This window comes from Musca vetustissima, unplaced genomic scaffold (genome assembly GCF_032173495.1).
Source record: "Musca vetustissima isolate MV318-11 ecotype Yass unplaced genomic scaffold, APGP_CSIRO_Mvet_v1 utg17971, whole genome shotgun sequence".
NCBI classification, from domain to species: domain Eukaryota; kingdom Metazoa; phylum Arthropoda; class Insecta; order Diptera; family Muscidae; genus Musca; species Musca vetustissima.
This window is the reverse complement of record NW_026881554.1, coordinates 275,752-294,798: the sequence shown is the minus strand read 5'-3', so window position 1 is coordinate 294,798 and position 19,047 is coordinate 275,752. Positions and strand designations below refer to the sequence as shown.

The 19,047-nt window shown below is 34.5% G+C and overlaps 1 protein-coding gene across 1 annotated transcript in view; it reads left to right on the top strand.

Moving 5' to 3' along the window:
• The first annotated feature begins 2,294 nt into the window (after nt 1-2,294).
• LOC133327474 (E3 ubiquitin-protein ligase TRIM9) overlaps nt 2,295-19,047 on the top strand; it is a 263,863-nt gene continuing 247,110 nt past the window's right edge. The window contains exon 1 of the mRNA XM_061535992.1: nt 2,295-3,221. Coding sequence (XP_061391976.1) covers nt 2,295-3,221 — 927 coding nt within the window. The remainder of the gene's footprint in view (nt 3,222-19,047) is intronic.

Sequence of the window (19,047 nt, the reverse complement as noted above, 5' to 3'; positions counted from 1 at the left end):
TTTCTGTGGCTCCGAGAGTTGGAGCGCTGCGAAATATTGGTCCTAGGATTAAGCAAGCTAATCGGTCAACCCAGACTTTTTGTGAAAAATAGCTAAATTTTCATTCTAAGCATCCAAGAAGTGTGTTTGACCTTTAAATTGATACCAATACGTAAAATATGAGAGAATATAGATGTGGAGTACTGCGAAATATCGCTCAGGCTGGGGGTATAGATTCGCAGATAATTCAAAATCCGCAGTAGTTTTGTACGGTATCAAACACTGCTTCGGCTCACTGGATTTTTATTCGATTTTTGAGATTTTGGGTATAGCTCATAGGTACATTCATTGACTTTTTTAGATACCTTGTCAGAAATCTTATACATATTAATAGCTGCTGTTTTCAGTGAATATCCGTCGTTTCATCCGCTAAAACCGAGAAGAATACAGTACTTTTCACTTCAAAAACAATAGACTTCTGGATGTATTGTCCAATTATTTCTATTAACACGTTCTGTATTTTGGGGCTCAAGACCCAACTTTACCTCATTCGGATTATCTAAGTCTAACGAAGTATTATGGAGTCTTCACTTCCCCCCCAGGCGATGTCCTCCCATCTTCGCAATAAAATTGAGTCAATAACCACTTCAACTTTATACTTTTGTTCTTTTAATATATCGAAAGCTTGTTTGTCTATAACGTTTTGAACCATCTATCAATCTCGATATAAAGTTCTGAATCACATCTTTGTGGTATTCCTTTTTCTTCGTGGGCGGTAAAGCATTCGATAACATCTTTCCATTTTTTAAGACAGTGCGACAGAAGAAATTTTGGGACTTAGTGGTTGCCCTTTCCGAACTCTCCTTTATTTGAAAATAAGATGTCGTCTTTACAAAAAGCACCCTTTGCTAAATCTGAATATGCTATACAAGGGGTCGGTCCCTTTCGTACGTCCATACCCTGTACCACAGTGCATTGAAGGGTATATAATTAAAATGAAAAAATGAAAATTCTAGTGGAATTAAAAATATTATGTTTCCAAACTAAACTTATTAATAAATAACAAAAATTTCGGGGCGTACGTCCCTGCCCCTCATGGTAAAGGATAAACCAGCCGAACGAAACAAAGTTTTTACTTGTTTTTAAATCCGCAATTATAGTTGTGGTTTTCTTTAAAAAATATTTTTTTTTTAATTCAACCTTTTCTTTTCAGATTTCCCTTAACATTTTTTTTGGGTGTATCACTGGATGCCCATTCAACAATCCACAACAAAACATGTCGCAACCAACTACCACTATACAACATGTTCGATAGCACCAAACAATAACAAACAATGTTAAGCAATTGCCGAATAACCACCACCAAACAGCCGGGCATGTCGCAAACGAACGTTTAGTTTAGCTTGAGAATTCGTGGAAAGTGGTCGTACGAGCGGAGTCTACGCGCGTCGAAATCGTGAATATACAGAATACACAACAAAAACAACAACGGTCGTTTACAGTGGAGTTTCAAATAAGAGCTACAGCAACAGAAGAAGTTTATGAAATTGGTTCGATACGAAAATTGAGAATATTTATTGAGTGTGCAAAATTAAATTTTGGAAATAGTTTTGAATGAAAATTAAAAAGAATTAAAATCGGAAATTGAATGAAATTGGAGTTGAAATAAATAAAAATCGAAATTTTTAAATATTTATTTGAAAAATAGTAACAAAACATATGAATAAAAATTGGGAAAAAATTGTGAAGTTAAAATAAAAAAATAAAATAAATAAAAAATTAATATTGGAGTGGAAAAAATAAAAATAACTACAACAGTTGTGTGTATTCCCCACTAGTGTTTGAAGTGAATGATAAATTTACCGACAGTATTGAAGTGAATGAGAATTAAACATAACTATCTAATAAATATCTTATCAATAGAGTTCAGTGATAAAGTGTGAGAGCGAATACAAAGCTACCGGCTGATTAAAAAAAAGTGAAAACCCCAACTAAAAATATTTCGAAGTAATTTTCTACCCGAAATTCAAATTGGAAAATTCTAATTTACTTTTGAAAGAGAAAATAAAACATATTTTGAATGTCAATTATTTCTAAGTGCATATTTGAAAATTTGTGAATCTTGAAAGTGTTTCAAAAATCAAAGAAAAAATTTTCCTCCAGGAAAATGTTCAAATAACTGCTAAAACCGACAATTGAAGCAATTGAATTGGAATCATCGTTGAATATCATCGTTGAAAAAAAGGATCTCCAAGACCCATCTCTCCCGCAAACCCACAACTCAACCGCAACCCCCCCACAAAAACAGTCTTATTATGGAGGACGAATTACGGTGTCCCACTTGCAAACAACTTTTTGCTAATCCGGTTTTATTGCCCTGCTTCCATGCCCTTTGCCTGGGCTGTGCTTTGGATATACAGACCCCATATACACCTGGGGCCATTTTAGCTTCCGTCACAGGCGGTGGTTCTTCCTCGTTGAATGGTGGTACTTTACACAGTGTTGCCGCCACAGTCCATCCCCACCCATCGGGTCTAGCTGCTGGTGGTCCCCATCATTCACATCCCCACAATCACACACATCCATCAACCAGACATTCATCCAACAGTTCAGCTGCCAGTACAACCAGCTCCGCCACGGGCACTGAATCCTTAACCTCAGATCAAGATCAATCGGATAAAGTTAGCATTCTGAGTGAAGCCGACTCGGGTGTCGTTTGCTGTTCGAACACATCACGGCCTGTGTCATATGCCGGTACCGGACACATTACCAATCTTTTGCAGGGTGCTGCTGCCTCAGCTCCCCCCGGTGCCGCTTACAGTCTAACCTGTCCTCTTTGCCGTAAAATTGTTTTCTTTGACGAAGGTGGTGTTCGCAATCTGCCACCCTATCGTGCCATGGAATCGATTGTCGATCGTTTCTGCGCCCGTGAGGCTCTACGTTGCCAGATGTGTGAAACAGATCCCAAAGTGGCATCATTGGTCTGTGAACAATGTGAAATACGTTATTGTGACGCCTGTCGGGAGCTATGTCATCCAGCGAGGGGTCCCCTGGCCAAACACAATTTGGTAAAGCCCAAAGGAGCTGCCCAGCAGCGAGAATCAGTGTGCGGAGAACATGAAGAGGTTTTGTCAATGTACTGCCTAACTTGTAAGATTCCAGCCTGTGCTGATTGCATCAATGATCAACGTCATCCACAACATGAAGTCCAGCCGATTACAACGACTTGCAAGGCACAAAAGGTAAGTTTTGGAAACAAATACTGTGATAATAATAATAGAAGTGTGTTAAGGGTGAGTTACCCTATGTGGAAGTGTAAAGTGTGTGATAATAGATTGTGAATAGATTATGGGGATCTCAAATTCCCATAATAAGAAAAATAGCATCGTAACTACCATGATCCATAAACGGTAATGCAAGGGCACGTCTAGAAAATAAAACGTAGATTTTGTTTGGTGAAAAATCTCTGAATGAAAATAGATTCAATAAACATTAATCGTACTGTTAGGGAAAAAATAGCTTTAAAAAAAACAAAAAAAAAATAAAAAAATAAAAAAATAATAACTCAAATCAAAAAAAAAAAAAAAAAGAAATTATCATCCAGGCCAGTGAAAAAAGTTCATTTCGTTATAATGGGACGTGGGAGCAGAGTTCTGATTAATTTCCATAATATTTAAACATTTATAAACAGGTCAGAGAACACCTATTTTTTTATCAGTACTATATTCCTAACTTGATTTTTAGGAATTGTCTACTGAATTATTTTTTAATTTTTGAGGAATACTTTTCTATGGTTTTCAGAGCTTTAGGCGTCGATTTCATTTCTAAATTTGAGGTTAAGTTATGTGTAGAAAAAATGAAGAATATACCAGAATGTGAGGTTAGTTTTTTTTATAACAAATTGTCCTCAGGGACTGACCATTAGAAAAACATTATTCCTAATATACTTCAAGATGTAAAAAAAATATTAAATGTGAGGTCAGGTTTTTAAAATATATATATATATATATATATATATATGTAAGTAACTAAATAAAAAAAATCAAAAAGAAATCATTGGGAATAATTTTTTTTTTCACAAGATGCATACCAAATACCAGAATGTGAGGATAGGGGTTTCTTTAAAAGAATGTCTCTCAGAAACTGAACAATATTTCCTTATACAAAAATTATTATAAAAAACATTACTCAGCAGTGAAAGAGAATTAAATAATAATAATGATAATACTAATATACTCCACTTTAAAAAAAGAAACCAAACCATCAAATGTGAGGTTATGAGTAGAGAAAGTTCGCGTCTGAAAAAAATAACTAAATAGAAAAAAATCAAGCCATTTTTGTTCGTTAGAAAATTTCAATGAAAAAAAGTAATCACAAAAAGCATAATTGTTTCGAAACCTGCCAGAGATTATTTCATATTAACTTCACTACATTGTATAAAATTGTGTCCAAAACTTTGGGTCTTTAGTGCACAATTTCCATAAAATCGGAACAAAAGACATATATCTAAATTTGATCTGATTTTCACGAAGATTAACACACATCATTCTACACTTTGTTCAGTACGCTATGCCAAATTTCGTGCAAATCGAAAAAAATATATAGGGACTTTAATACACCATTTACATAAAATCGGACGAAAATATATATGGGAGCTATATCTATATCTGAACCGATTTTCACGAAACTTATCACACATCATTCTGGACTTAATTCAGTACTCTATGCCAAATTTCGTGCAAATCGAAAGACATATAGGGAACCGATTTTCTCGAATCTGAACACAGGTCATTCAATATTGCATTGAGTAGACAATGCAGAATTCCGTACAAATCGAAAGATATATAGGGACTTTGGTACACCATTCACCTTTAATCGGACGAAAATATATATGGGCGCTATATCTAAATCTAAACCGATTTTTCCCAATTTGGGCCAAATAAGTGACTTGTGCCAAATTTCATCCAAATCGGATCATAAATGTGACCTGTACTTTGTTTACAATTTAACATCTACAGACGGACAGACGGACGGACGGACATGCATAAATCGACTCAGAAAGTGATTCTATGCATATGGAGTTATGATTTGTTTTCTTTAATTGAGATTTTGTTGTCTATAATAATATAAATCAATCCTTACGTCCTCCCAAAATTGTTAAGTATTCGAATATTATTCTTTTTAAAAACGTCATTTTGTGCCCTCTACCATAAGGTGGACATTGAAAAACGTGATCGGGACTTTCCTATGGAGGGTTTACCATGGTAATTTGTTGGTAGAAGTTTTCGACGCCCAATGCAAAACATGTAATATTTATCTGCACCCAATTTGATTGAAAAACATTCCAAAAATCTCCAAAATATTAGGTAGCACTTCTGCATGGAGTTTGCCCTGAAGTTTGAGTCAGTATTGTGAGCTTTTGTAGGGAGACCTACTACCCAACGAGAAGTCAAGTAATTACAAAATTGCAGTCATCTTGGTTGCAATAAGTCTCAAAATTCCAAAAAAGCCAACATTTGGGAGGTTTCTTTATATGATTGCCCAATATTTATGATTTTTGGTAAGCAAGTTTTTCACTCAATGAAAATCAAAAAAAAGACCTATAATACCACATTTTCAATACCAATTAACCTAGACCATTTCAAAATTAATAATTAGGACTGTTGATTATTTTCACAAAGTATGTGGGCCACAATTTTTTCTTCTTAATTTTTTCTATGGTCAAATATCAAGCATCTGAGACCATTTTTTTTACTTTTTAGAAAAGAGAGAATCTTTAATTGAAAATAATTAGGATTTTTCTACAAAATATGATTAATGAAAATTGACTGAAAAAGTTGTCTTTCCATAAAAAGTCACTAAAGGTCCTCACTTTGTTAACCCTTTCACTGTTTTTGTCGACATTTAAAATTACTCTCTTCCTTCGCAAATTTTCGGTTATCCTATGTACCGTTACAATTGATGTCTTTGTTTTTGCTGAAAGACAGACAAAACTGTCCGAGGGTTAAAATAAGAATTGCTTTTTTTCTAAACTCTGTGCCTTCATACGATTTTAAGTACAAAATTTTAGATTTTTATTCCGACAAACATTTTTTTTACACTGAAAGGGTTAAACCAAATCCAAAAGTATTTGTTGCTTCTTTTTTTCTTGTACAATTATTTTAGAGTTTTCAAGAAGTATTTAAAATTCATACTTTTTTGTCGTCAGGAGCCTGCCCTTGAAGGGAAACATTTTTCAATATAATTTATTGGAGACAATCTGAGAAAAAAATCTATTGGATCCTTGACATTCAAGGAAAAACTAAAATATAAGCAGAAATTCCAGTCCTAGATATGTGATTTTGATTGGGTAGTTTTATCTTCTCAACAGTTATTTTCTTAAAGAGTTCTATATTTCTTTTCCAAACTTTTCCCACCTCACCTCTTTCCCTTTCACCTTGTTCTGGTCACTTTAATAATACCCTTCTGTGTATTTTATTTGTTTATCCTATGTACATATACATACATATATTTCTTGGACAATTTATGACCCCATTTGGGGGATATATTTTTGTTTCAAAAATATTTATTTCCTTTTGCCACTACCAACAACACATGTGAAAACATTCACACAAACAAACATACCTGTGATTATTTGTGTATATATGTACTTTATATGTATTTATTCAGTAATGTCTTATCGTTAATAAATCTCCACAAAAATACACACGAGCACACACACTCTCACATTTCAGTCATATAACTATACAAATAAATACATTTGTATATGGCTGTGTCTGCAAATATATTTGTTTTTACTACTCCTGCTACTATCTGTATATGTCTGTTCAGATCCTTTTGCAAGGAAGGTAAACCCGGCTGAACACCTTAAATCGTAATGAAAATCATAAATTTTATAGTTATTACCATAGCAAACCAATACATTGAAACGATTGAGGTACGGACGGACAGACGGTCGGATATGAGGTTAGAAAATTACCAAGTACTACTATCACTTCACTTCTCCCTTTCGTGTGCAAAAGTTCAGTGTTATCTTCATTATTTTTACTCCTGTAATCTCCTTCTTTACTAACTGCCAAATCTCCAATAAAAATGTGTTACAAGGTATCCGAACTGCTAAAAACTGCTACTGTGTGTTATCGTTTTTTTGTGGTAATCTCTGTTTGTGTGAAGCATGTGTGTGGTAGGGTACGTGTATGTATGTCGGGTCGGTCATATTTAGTTTTTGAATTGGTTTTTGGGTTTTGTTGTATTTTTTTGCATTGTCCTTTTTGTATTGTTGTAGTTGTTGTTGCTGGTTTTGTGTGTAGAAATAAAAATAAATAACATTTGTAAATCCTTACAATGTTATTCTAGTCTGTTTCAAAATACCGAATAAAAAAAGAAAGGATATCATAAAAATCGATCAATAAAAAAATAAATATAACTGGTGATTTGATTTGTGTGCCTGTATGTGTGAACATATTGACGACAAGATGGACAATGAAAGGGTCTTCAAAAAATATAAGAAAAATTTATTCTATAGAAAAAAATCTGGTCTCTGTTCTTGAGGGTTTTTTTTAAGAAAAAATGTTTTAAACGAAAATATTACTTCAGATATGTCTGACCTCAGCTCAGCTAAAATTTTTTTATAGAAAAAATCCCACCTCTGTTTCTGATGTCATTTTTCCTGAGCTTTCTTTTTTCTGAAGTAAAGAGTCGAGCAAAGCTCTAAAGGTAATTTTTTCTATAAAAAATCGCAGGCCTCAATTTATCTGAGGTATATTTTTTTGAAGACAAAAGGTTTAAACGAATCTGACCTTAGTTCCTGAGCTAGAAAATTTTATAGAAAAAACCCGACCCCTGTTTCTGAGGTGCCATTTTTCCTGAGATTTATTTTTCGTGAAGTAAAGAGTCGAGCTCTGGAGGCATTTTTTTCTCTATAAAACAAATCGCAGACCTCAGTCCGTCTGAGGTATATTTTTTCGATAGATACATTTGGAAGAACTAAGTTCATCGGAGATCTATTTTTTTCTATAGAAAAATGCATCAATGTTTTATTTTCCATAGAAGAAATCTTCCCATTATCTGAGTTCGTATTTGTATCTATGATAATAATCAATAACCTCTCTTCATCTGAAGGAACATTTTTCAATATAAAAAAAATCAGACCTCAGTTCTTGACGTAAATTTTCTATAGAAAAAACGAACCTCTTTTTATAGAAAATAATTCTAAGGTATTCTTTATTTAAATCCAGGCCAGTTCCTGAGATATCTCTTTTTCTATAGAGAAAAATCCGAATACAGTTACTGAAGTCCTCTTTTAAAAGAAAAGTTTGTGAGTAATTTTTCCTACAGAAAAAAACCGGCGAAAGTTTTTTTATAAAAAAAATCCGACCCCTGAGCTTGAGATATTCTTTTCTCTGTAAAAAAACCCGACCTCCGTCCCTGTGGTATTTTTTATAGAAAAAATCGACCTCAGTTACTAAGGTATTTTTTTTTTCAAGAAAAAAATCTGACCTTAGTTTTTATATTAAAACTCCGACCTCAGTTCACGTGAGGTATTTTTTCTATAAAAAAAAATCCGGCCCAGTTCCTGAGATATTTTTTATGGAAAAATCCAACCTCCGTTCCTGTAGTATTTTTTCTATAAAAAAATCGACCTAAGTTACTGGTGAATTTTTCAATCTCTGCTACTGAGGTTTTATATAGAAAAAAATTAACTTTACTTTTTATATTAAAAAATCCGACCTGAGTTCACCTGAGGTATTTTTTTCTTTAGAAAAAAACTGACGTCAGTTTGTCTGATATTCTATAAAAAAAACACAGACCTCAGTTCGGCTGATATAATTTTATTCTATAAAAGAAGTCAGACCTTCTTCTGAGACTTCATTTATTTTAGAAAAACTTGGACTCGTTTACAGAAGTATTTTTCTCTTATAAAACATCCGACCTGAATTACAGATTTTTTACGTCTATAGAAAAAATCTACGAAAATGTGTTTCTATCCCTACAGAAAATAAAAAAGTCCGACCATAGTTTATCTGAGGTATTTCTTCCCATAAAAACCCCGACCTAACTTCTGAGAAGTTGAGAGAAACTCAGAGACATCTGTTCAACTGAGATGTAGTTTTTTCTATAGTCTAGACATCCGTTCATCACATCTCAGTTCATTTGCGGTATGTTTTTTTTTTTTCTATGAAAAAAATTCGACTTTAGCTCTTTAGGATTTTTTTCTATAGAAGAAATCCCACCCCAGATTCTGATTTATTTTTCCTATATACAAACATCCGACCTCAGTTCCTAAGAAACTGTTTTTCGTACAGAAAAAATCAACCTTAGTTCCTAAAGTATTTCTTCCCATAGAAAAAAGTCGACCTTTAGTCGATGAGTTATACTTTCTATAGAAAAATCGACCCCATTTCCTAAGGCTTTCTGTTCTCAGTTCCGTAGATTTTTTTTTTGCAAGGATAACCAAAACTCCTTCCATCTCCTTAATGGACAATTTTCAAACAGATATTAAAAACACTTTCAAAGATTTATTCTAATGCTTTAATTAAGTTCCCCTAAAATTTCACCCAAAAAGCTTTAAAGAACATTACCATAAAATAAACAAGGACAACTACAACAACAATAATATCAACAACAATCCAGGACCCTGGATAAAATTAGAAAACAACAACAAAAAGAAGAGGACAACAAAAACTCGATATTATACCCCAACATCAAATACCAGCTGAAACATGTACACTAACAACAACAACAACAAAAAGGTTGTTAACAAGCAAGGAGAACAGCAACAACAACACCGAAAGCAAGACGAAAGAAGAACCACAAAACACACGCAAATTTTCCATACATTAAACAACAGAAAGGAAACAGGAAAAATTAACACCCATTGAAATTGAGAAAGAGAGAGAAATGAAATCAAATCTAATGTTGGATTTTTTTTCTCGCTTCAGTCTTGTTCTTCTTTATGGTGTGTTGGTTTTTCGTTGTTCTCCTCCTCCTCCGGTGTTTGTGTCATGGAATTATGTTCCTTCCATGGTGGTACTGAAGTTTAGAAATTAAAGCATGAAGCATGTGAATGCCTGTATCAGAAAATCTTAAATACCTCAAACCAGGAATGGTAGCAAAGTTGATTTGTAGGAGTAAATGTTGGGAGGAGGTCTAACCACCTGCTTAGCTGGAGAGGTTGTACAGGAATGAAAATAATATCAACATTAACACACACGCATCTGCGAAAAGAAAATGTCAGGAAATTACCTCCATTCTCAATGCATACATATTCGTACATTGTTGTACAAGGTGTTTTTTCAAGGAGCAGTTCTTTTTTTGCTGCTGCAACAGCAGCAGGAGTCGGAATCGTTGACAGAAAATAATATGGAAGAAGTAGAAGAATGCTTAATGATTTTTAGATTTAATTACAAATTACACTCAAAGGGAAGACGATTTTTTTTCAAGAATTTCTGCAACAAAAAAATTAAATCTCAGATATTGAGGAGTAATCTGAATTTTCTTGGGAACTAGGGTATTTCTTTCTATAGAAAATAATCAGATCTCAATTGTAGATAATTTTTCTAAAATAAAAAAAAAAAAAATTATAGGAAAAAATTGAAAATTTCCTGAGGATGTTTTTGTATAGCTAAAATTTATACCTAAGTTGCTGCGAACTTTCTATGCAAAAAATTCAATTCTCAGATGTTGTTTAAAGTAGTTTATCATAATTTAAGATTTGAAATTAATTTAAACAAACAAAACAAAATGAATTTCTAAAGTCAAAATATTGTATTGAAAATATTTGAATTTGCCTTGTAACTCGATAAATACAACCATGAATTAATTTACCATTATTGTATATGTCAATATGGCAACAATTGTAAATCTATGTTTTATCCGTGCTTTTGTTCAACCATCTTTGTGGTTGCTGGTGTGCATTATGACAAATGGCACCTTCTTCTGGATTTACCACTCAAGCGAACAACAGCACGGATCCCACTTTACAATATTTACAACTCTAAATAAAGTACATACTGAATATGTAAGTTGGAATACCGAATTGTTATATTTGGTTCGTTAAAACAGCCCGAATTCCGTAAGTTATCCACATTAAGGACCTGAGTCCTAACTCTAGACCGGTCTTCCATTAGAACCTTAGTTCTCCAAACCTGAACCTTAGTTCAACTGAACAATATTGTTATCACAACTCCATTTAACAGCAATACGGTAACACGATCATCGTTATTGTGAATTGTCATTGTTCTTCAGATTCGCAATTTTGACATTTGCAATCACATGTCACACAAAACTTAAACTGAAATATCAAAAAAAAGAAATAAAGAAACAAAAAATACATATATTTTTTCTCAAAAATACACAGCGAAAAGCAAAAAAAAAAAAAAAAAAATATATAAATTGTGGAAGTTTGGCCGAAAAAAAAAAAAAAAAAAAAAATTGTGGTGAACTTATAATGGAAAACAACACCAAATTCCGAACATAACCTCAAGTTAAATCCGCAAAGAATTCCAGAAAAAAAAAACTCGCGCACAACATTGAGCTTATCCGAAGCTGGTCTGAACCTTTCCCATCATTTACGGCAGATTCACAGGTCGTCGGCAGTGATAATTTGCAACATTTTCTGTTATAAGTTGACACAATAACACCAACAACAGAGCCAAATGTTTTGTGGAGATATCGATGCAAGGTAACGCTGAGTTTAATCGCAGTTCTATTTCCCATCTACCAATGTTATTAAGCCATTGACTTCTTGACATCTTCGATTTCAAGCAACATTGATATTCGTCGCCGTCACGTTTCCAATTTGTTTCCACTAGCAACACTTGGGGATTGCCAGTCAGAATTACGTCAGTCAACCAGTGAAAACCCATTTTATTACACAAAAAGGAAGAAGATTCACACAACCATCGTCCTCGAAGTCTGTGGAAATTCCTCTCACCGACAGCAAAAAAGCGAGATCACTGCTCCCAAGGGTCTCAGTGTGAACAAAAAGACGATTTCTAACAATTGCAAAGCAAAAAGTTGATATCCACAAAACCACGTAAGTCGATATTCACAAATGTATATCCATGTACTCCACGAGCATAATCTGAATATGCATTCATATTCATAATCACCTTATGTTAAAAATCTTGTATCCGTTCTATAAAACAGTAATAATTAAATATAACAATTATCCACAGTCCGATTAGCGACCCCTTTCACAAATTTATAAATAATTCTCATTTAAATTTCTTATAAGCTAAAGTTCTTGAACATCATAAAGAAGGACACTCGCCAACTTTGTTAACATATTATTTTTTGTAAGAATAATCATTAGCACTACAATTATGTCGATTTGATTTTGGCACACATCGTTAATAAGAGTACGATTGGTTTCGGTTGATTCATATTTTCTGCACATACTGTTTATAACACATTTTTTTTCTCTCCCAACAATTCCTTCTGTACAAGGGAATTATTGTACAAGGAAAGCATATAAAACCATAACATAATTTATATTGCAAAATAACTTGGTGAAATAAAGAAACATATGAAGAGATCATATGAACTCCGTTAACATCATAATAACAAATTATTTAAGAGAGTTAAATGGTGAATACATGAGAGAACACTTCTATCAAACTTGGTGTCGTTCCACAATACAGATGTCCAAAACAGCCCAAAACCCTACTTTTCTCTTTTCGCCAGTCGTTTTGTAGTGAACTCACTCCCTATTAGTTTTGTTCCGTACACCATTGTTCCACAGCAAAATTAGGCAAGCAGACACAGCTGCGTGAGGCATTCTCTTTAAATTTGTTGTTGTTAAAACGAAAATAAACAGTAACCACGAGTTTTCCCAATTTTTGGAATGATGGTGTTTTTACAGTTGCTTAAATATCATTTATGTTTATAAATTTATTAAATTCCGCAGAATTCTCTGTGTTTTTAATTTCCCTTAAAATATTTTTAAGATAGATTTTGCCCATCATTGTTCTTCAAACACAATATATTCATAAAAAAGTAAAAAAACACACACGCACAAATAAAATATTTCTCTCTTTTACCTACATTTTCAATGAGTGAAGAAACGAAACGTTTCCAATGCATTTAAATGTCTCTCTATGTGCTTACAAAGAGTACAAATAGCGTTGGAGAATATATCTCTTTATTAACTACATTCTCATTTAGCGTGCTCTTTGTTTTTGCTGATTGTGGAAGAAACTATAGCAAAGTTGGAAAGCCATACTCACCAGCGTTGATGCGTTCTCTTAACATTAACAAAAGAAGAATCAACACTAATGGAAAATTTTCCGCAATTTTTTTGATGAATTAATTTTTTGAGCGTCTTAGGATATTATTTATTATAAAAAAAAAAAATTAATTAAATATATTCTGGAGAATAATTCTTGTTTTTATTTTCCCTTCAACATATTTTAAGAGAAATTTTACCCACCATTGAACTATAGTGTTGTTACAAACGTTGTAAATTTGTAGAAATATTTACCTATGATTTGTTCTCTTTTTATGAAGAACGCATATCTCAATTCAAGAAGAATATATAAATTTGTTACTCAAATGAATTGTATGGGGTTTCTGTGAATGAATTTGATGATATAATATATGAAATACATCTATGAGTTCCAGATCTCAAGTTCTGCAACAAACAATTTCAAATTATAATCAGAATCTTTGGAACTGAACTCAACAACTTTAAATCTCTTCTTATTTACTGATATTATCTCTTCCCCCTGTGGATTTTGTCAATCAAGCAATTACATATTCCACTGATATAGTTGTACTTTGCTATCTGGGAAGATCATACGTATTGGTTTTAGTTTTGTTCACAATATATATCATACAAATACATATATTGAATTAGAACAATTATATTGCGATATTCCAGATATTTCGATATTCAAATAAATTCAGTGGAAATCTCTTTGCTAAAATGGAAAATGCACAAGGCGATTTCATTTTTGACTCCGATGATTTAATTATGTTTACATCTGGGTTAGAAAAGATTCCCACCACTGAACATACAGATTCTTCATTAGATGTTGTTCTGCAAGATCTAAGTGAAAGATGGGCAAATGTTCAAAAGTCGTATCGGAAAATTTTCACTTATGCCAAAGAAATCGATGAAAACTTTAAGGAATCAGCCCAAGAAAAATATTCCGCATGTACAAAAGCGTTTCACTTCTCTAAGGCTAAACTATTAGATTTGCAAAAAACACTTGTTGTTCCCCCAGAAAATATTTCTATGAGAAATACACCCGATCATCACAACAACTACGCTTCCATTAAGCTCCCACCCTGTGACACTGAAATATTTCAAGGCGGATATGAGGAATGGCCCTCATTTCGGGATATGTTCACAGCGGTATACATAAATCATGCCCAACTTACTTCTGTACAAAAGCTCTATTATTTACGTCTAAAAGTTAAAGGTCAGGCTGCTGGCATTGTTCACAAATACAAGTTGTGTGGAGATAACTTTTCTCTAGCGTGGGAAGCTCTTCAGTCTCGTTATGAGAATAAGAGAAGTCTAGTTGACAACCAACTCCGGATTTTGTTCAACTTAAAAGTAATAAATTCTGAGAACAGTGAATCTCTACAAAAAATACAGACATCAATAAATGATTGTCTAGCAGCCTTACAAGCGCAAAACATTTCAACCAAGGACTGGGATCCTATTCTCGTCTATTTATGTTCCACAAAACTCCCTCATGAAACTTTATCCCTGTGGGAACAATCCCTTAAATCTCATAGAGAATTACCCAAGTGGGAAGAAATGAACGAATTCTTATCAAATAGATACGAAGTTGTAGAAAGACTTGATAGCATCCATGGCACGAGAAACGCTTATAAAAAGGCAGATATTAACACTTTCCAAACTGAAAGTGTAACTCAAATTGAATGTAAGCTTTGTAAAAGTAACCATGTCCTTAAAAACTGCTCACAATTTCTTCAACTAAGCCCAACAAAACGTAATCAGTATGTATCCCAAAACAAAATATGTCTTAATTGTCTTTCCTATAAACATTTACGGAAAGATTGCAAAAGCAAATTTGTTTGTATGGAATGCAAAAGAAACCATCATACATTGCTGCACTTTCCTACTTCCAAATCACAACAAAACTCCGAAAATATTACTCCTACTACCAAGGCAAACTTTGTAAGCACATCATCTCACAACTTGGGAAATGATATTCCTACAACTTCTTCCCAGTGTGAAGAGCCATCAGTTCTTCAAGCATCTACACATATGGCTACAAACAATAATTTTTCAACAAACGAAAATATTTTGTTGCCTACCGCAATTGTTACCATTCGTCATAATGGCGATATATTTAAAGCCCGTGCCTTTTTAGACCAAGGATCTGAAAGATCATTCATTTCAAAAAGATTACAACAACATCTCCTACTCCCAACAGAGTGTAAAAGTTATCAAATAAGGGGTTTAGGGGGACAAATCGTGGCAAATTCCAATTTATTATGTACCCTTTCTCTTTTCTCGGAACTTTACAATCGTGCAGTCGATATGGAAGCTATAGTTGTGAATAAAGTTACTCGACTTTTACCTAGCTTTTTTATGACTAAATCCGACGTGGCCCTCGAAGAGGTGGAAGGTTTAAACCTGGCAGATCCCAATTTCCATTCACCCAGTCAGGTTGATTTGCTTCTAGGAAGTAATGTAATCCCAAATCTCTTACTAGACGGTGTAAGGAAAATTGGTTCATCTCTTGTTCTACAAGCTACCATCTTTGGTTGGATCATAAGTGGATCTGTCCCTACTCATACAGTTTCCTCCTTTTCAATTGAGGCCTCGGAAGACACTGATGTTTCTCTTAGCCAACAACTTAGAAAATTCTGGGAGCAGGAAGAATTTCCCGAAAAAAGACATTTGTCTGCCAACGATGAATATTGCGAGTCGTTATTTAAAAAAACAACTACGCGAACTCCCGATGGTCGCTATATGGTTCGACTTCCCTTCAAAGCCAATTTTCAGGTTGAAACACCTATATCACCCTCCAGAACTCAAGCCCTACTACAATATGTAAGAATGGAACAATCTCTCAAAAACAAGCCTGAAATAGCAAAGGCTTACAATGACGTCTTGCAGGAATATGTCTCCCTGAACCACATGAAACTCACAAATTCTACAGAGTTTTTAACAGATGGGTCATCCAATTCATTCTATTTGCCACATCATGCAGTTTTAAGGCCGCAAAGTGTTAGCACTAAGTTACGCGTCGTATTCAACGCATCAAAAAAAACTTATTCGGGATATTCTTTAAATGACACTCTACATGTCGGCCCCACCCTTCAATCAGACTTGTTAACGTTGATACTTCGCTGGCGTTTCTATAAATACGTTTTTAACGGTGATATAGAGAAAATGTATCGACAGATACTTATTCACCCAGATGATTCTAACTTCCAAAAAATTGTTTGGCGCCCTTCTCCAACCTCACCCATTCAAGATTATTCATTAAAGACGGTAACATTCGGAGTGAATTGTGCCCCATACTTAGCTATGCGAACTCTGCTCCAATTAGCAGATGATTCAGTGGAATTATATCCCCAAGGATCTCAAATTATTAAAAAGGACATGTATGTTGACGATGTTCTCTCTGGAGCTCATAGCCCAGAAGCCGCCATAGATTCCCTATCTCAATTAATATCCATGCTAAATTCAGCTGGATTTCCTCTAAAGAAAATTACTTCTAACGATCCTGAAATACTGAATTCAGTGTCTGAAGAAAACATTTTGAACTCAAAATTTTTGAAGTTCTACGAAACTAGTGGCACTAAAACACTAGGCGTTCAGTGGAATGCCATGCAGGACATGTTTTTTTATAAAGTCGAAGCCCCTTCAACAACTAATTCTATTACCAAACGTCAAATTCTTTCAATCGTTTCCAAAGTTTTTGATCCCGCTGGTTGGATATCTCCAGTCATTGTAGTAGCCAAAATTATGCTTCAACAGTTATGGATAGAAGGCACTCAATGGGATGAAAACGTTAAGTCTCATACATTGCAAAAGTGGAATCAATTTGCGGAATCCTTATCTCAAATATCTAAGTTCCAAATTCCTCGCTGGATAAATTTTTCCCCAACGTGTGTTTCTCAAATACATGGGTTTTGTGATGCCTCTGAGAAGGCTTATTGTGCAACTATTTTTCTGAGAGTTAGTCTAGGAAATTCTATTCATACACAATTGCTTGTATCTAAAACCAAAGTAGCTCCAATCGATCCAGTAAGTCTTCCCCGTTTAGAGCTCTGTGGAGCAGTTCTTCTCTCACAGTTAGTTAAACATATTACGGTCGGGCTACCATTGCATAATTACGAAATATTTCTTTGGAGCGATTCATCCATCACTCTTAGCTGGTTAGAAAAGCCCCCGTATACTTGGAAAACGTACGTAGCAAATAGAGTTGCAAAAATCATTAGCAACGTTGGTAATAATTTATGGCGTCATGTCCGATCGAATGATAACCCTGCAGACCTTGGATCTCGTGGTTGCACTCCCGAGGAACTATTCAACAATTCGTTATGGTGGCATGGTCCAAACTGGTTACGCAGTCCTCCCGAAGAATGGCCTAACACCACCCGAATTCATGAAGACCCTCCTGAAGCACGAAAAATAGAAGTTTTCCACACTTCGCAATCCGAAGAAGATTTCCTCAAACGATTTTCTCGGTGGGATAAGGCTATTCGTGTTATTGCCTACGTATTAAGATTCTATAAAGCTGTTCGAAAAATGGTTTGTTACCCATCTCCTCTTATATCCCACCAAGAATTTGTAGAAGCAAAAACTCGAATGATTATATTGGCTCAAAAGCAACATTACAGTCGCGAGTACTTTGGACTAAAACAATCCAAAAAGGTTCATAAGAAAAGCTCACTATTCCCTCTTAATCCTTTCATTGACAAACAAAATATTATCCGCGTAAATGGAAGAATTTCTAACTCCGATATCCCCTATAGCGCACGCTATCCCATAATACTACACAAGGATTCGGAATATACCAAATTATATATCAATTTCATCCACGACGCTTTACTTCATGCCGAAAATAATTTAATGTTACGCACCATTCGTGAAGAATATTACATATCCCGATTGCGATCATCAATTAAAAAATGCATAAGAAATTGCAAAAAATGCATTATCTATAAGCAAAAGATTCAATCCCAAATCATGGCAGCTCTTCCCTTAGAGAGGAGTACTTTTTCACTTCCATTTTCATATACTGGACTAGACTTTGCTGGTCCGTTCTCTACAAAAACTTCAAACGTTCGACAAGCAATCTACCAAAAAAGCTATGTATGCGTATTCGTGTGCTTTAGCACGAAAGCAATTCACCTAGAACTGTGTTCGAACCTTTCTTCCGAATCATTTTTAGCTGCGTTCGTTCGTTTCGTAGGTCGCCGAGGTTTACCTCTCAAGGTAATGTCTGACAACGGCACAAATTTCATTGGAGCTGAAAGGAAGCTGCGATACGAATTTAAACAATTTCTGAATAGCACTGCGGATGACGTTATTAAAAAATACACTCCCCAAGGTCTTCAATGGTCGTTTATCCCTCCAAACGCACCACACATGGGAGGATTGTGGGAAGCAGGCGTCAAGTCATTTAAGTCCCTCTTCAAAAAAGTTGCTCAGAACCAGAAATATACCTTTGAAGAGTTTAATACGTTGCTCGTACGTATTGAAGCAGTACTGAATTCTCGACCATTATCCCCAATGACTGATAACGCTCATGATCTATTAGCTTTAACTCCAGGACATTTTTTACGAGGTGCTCCACTCGTAGCGTTACCCGAACCAGCATCCGTCGATTTATCTCCCACTTGTAGATGGGAAAAACTAAAAACTCAGCAACATCAATTTGCTCGTCGATGGAAAGATGAATACATCACCGAGTTACAGCGCAGATATAAATGGCAATCCCCAATGGAGAATATCAAACTTAATCAACTAGTAATCGTAAAAGTTGACCAGTTACCACCTTGTGAATGGAAACTTGGTCGAATAAAGCAGGTTCATTATGGTGTTGATGGATTGGTAAGAGTAGTAGACAT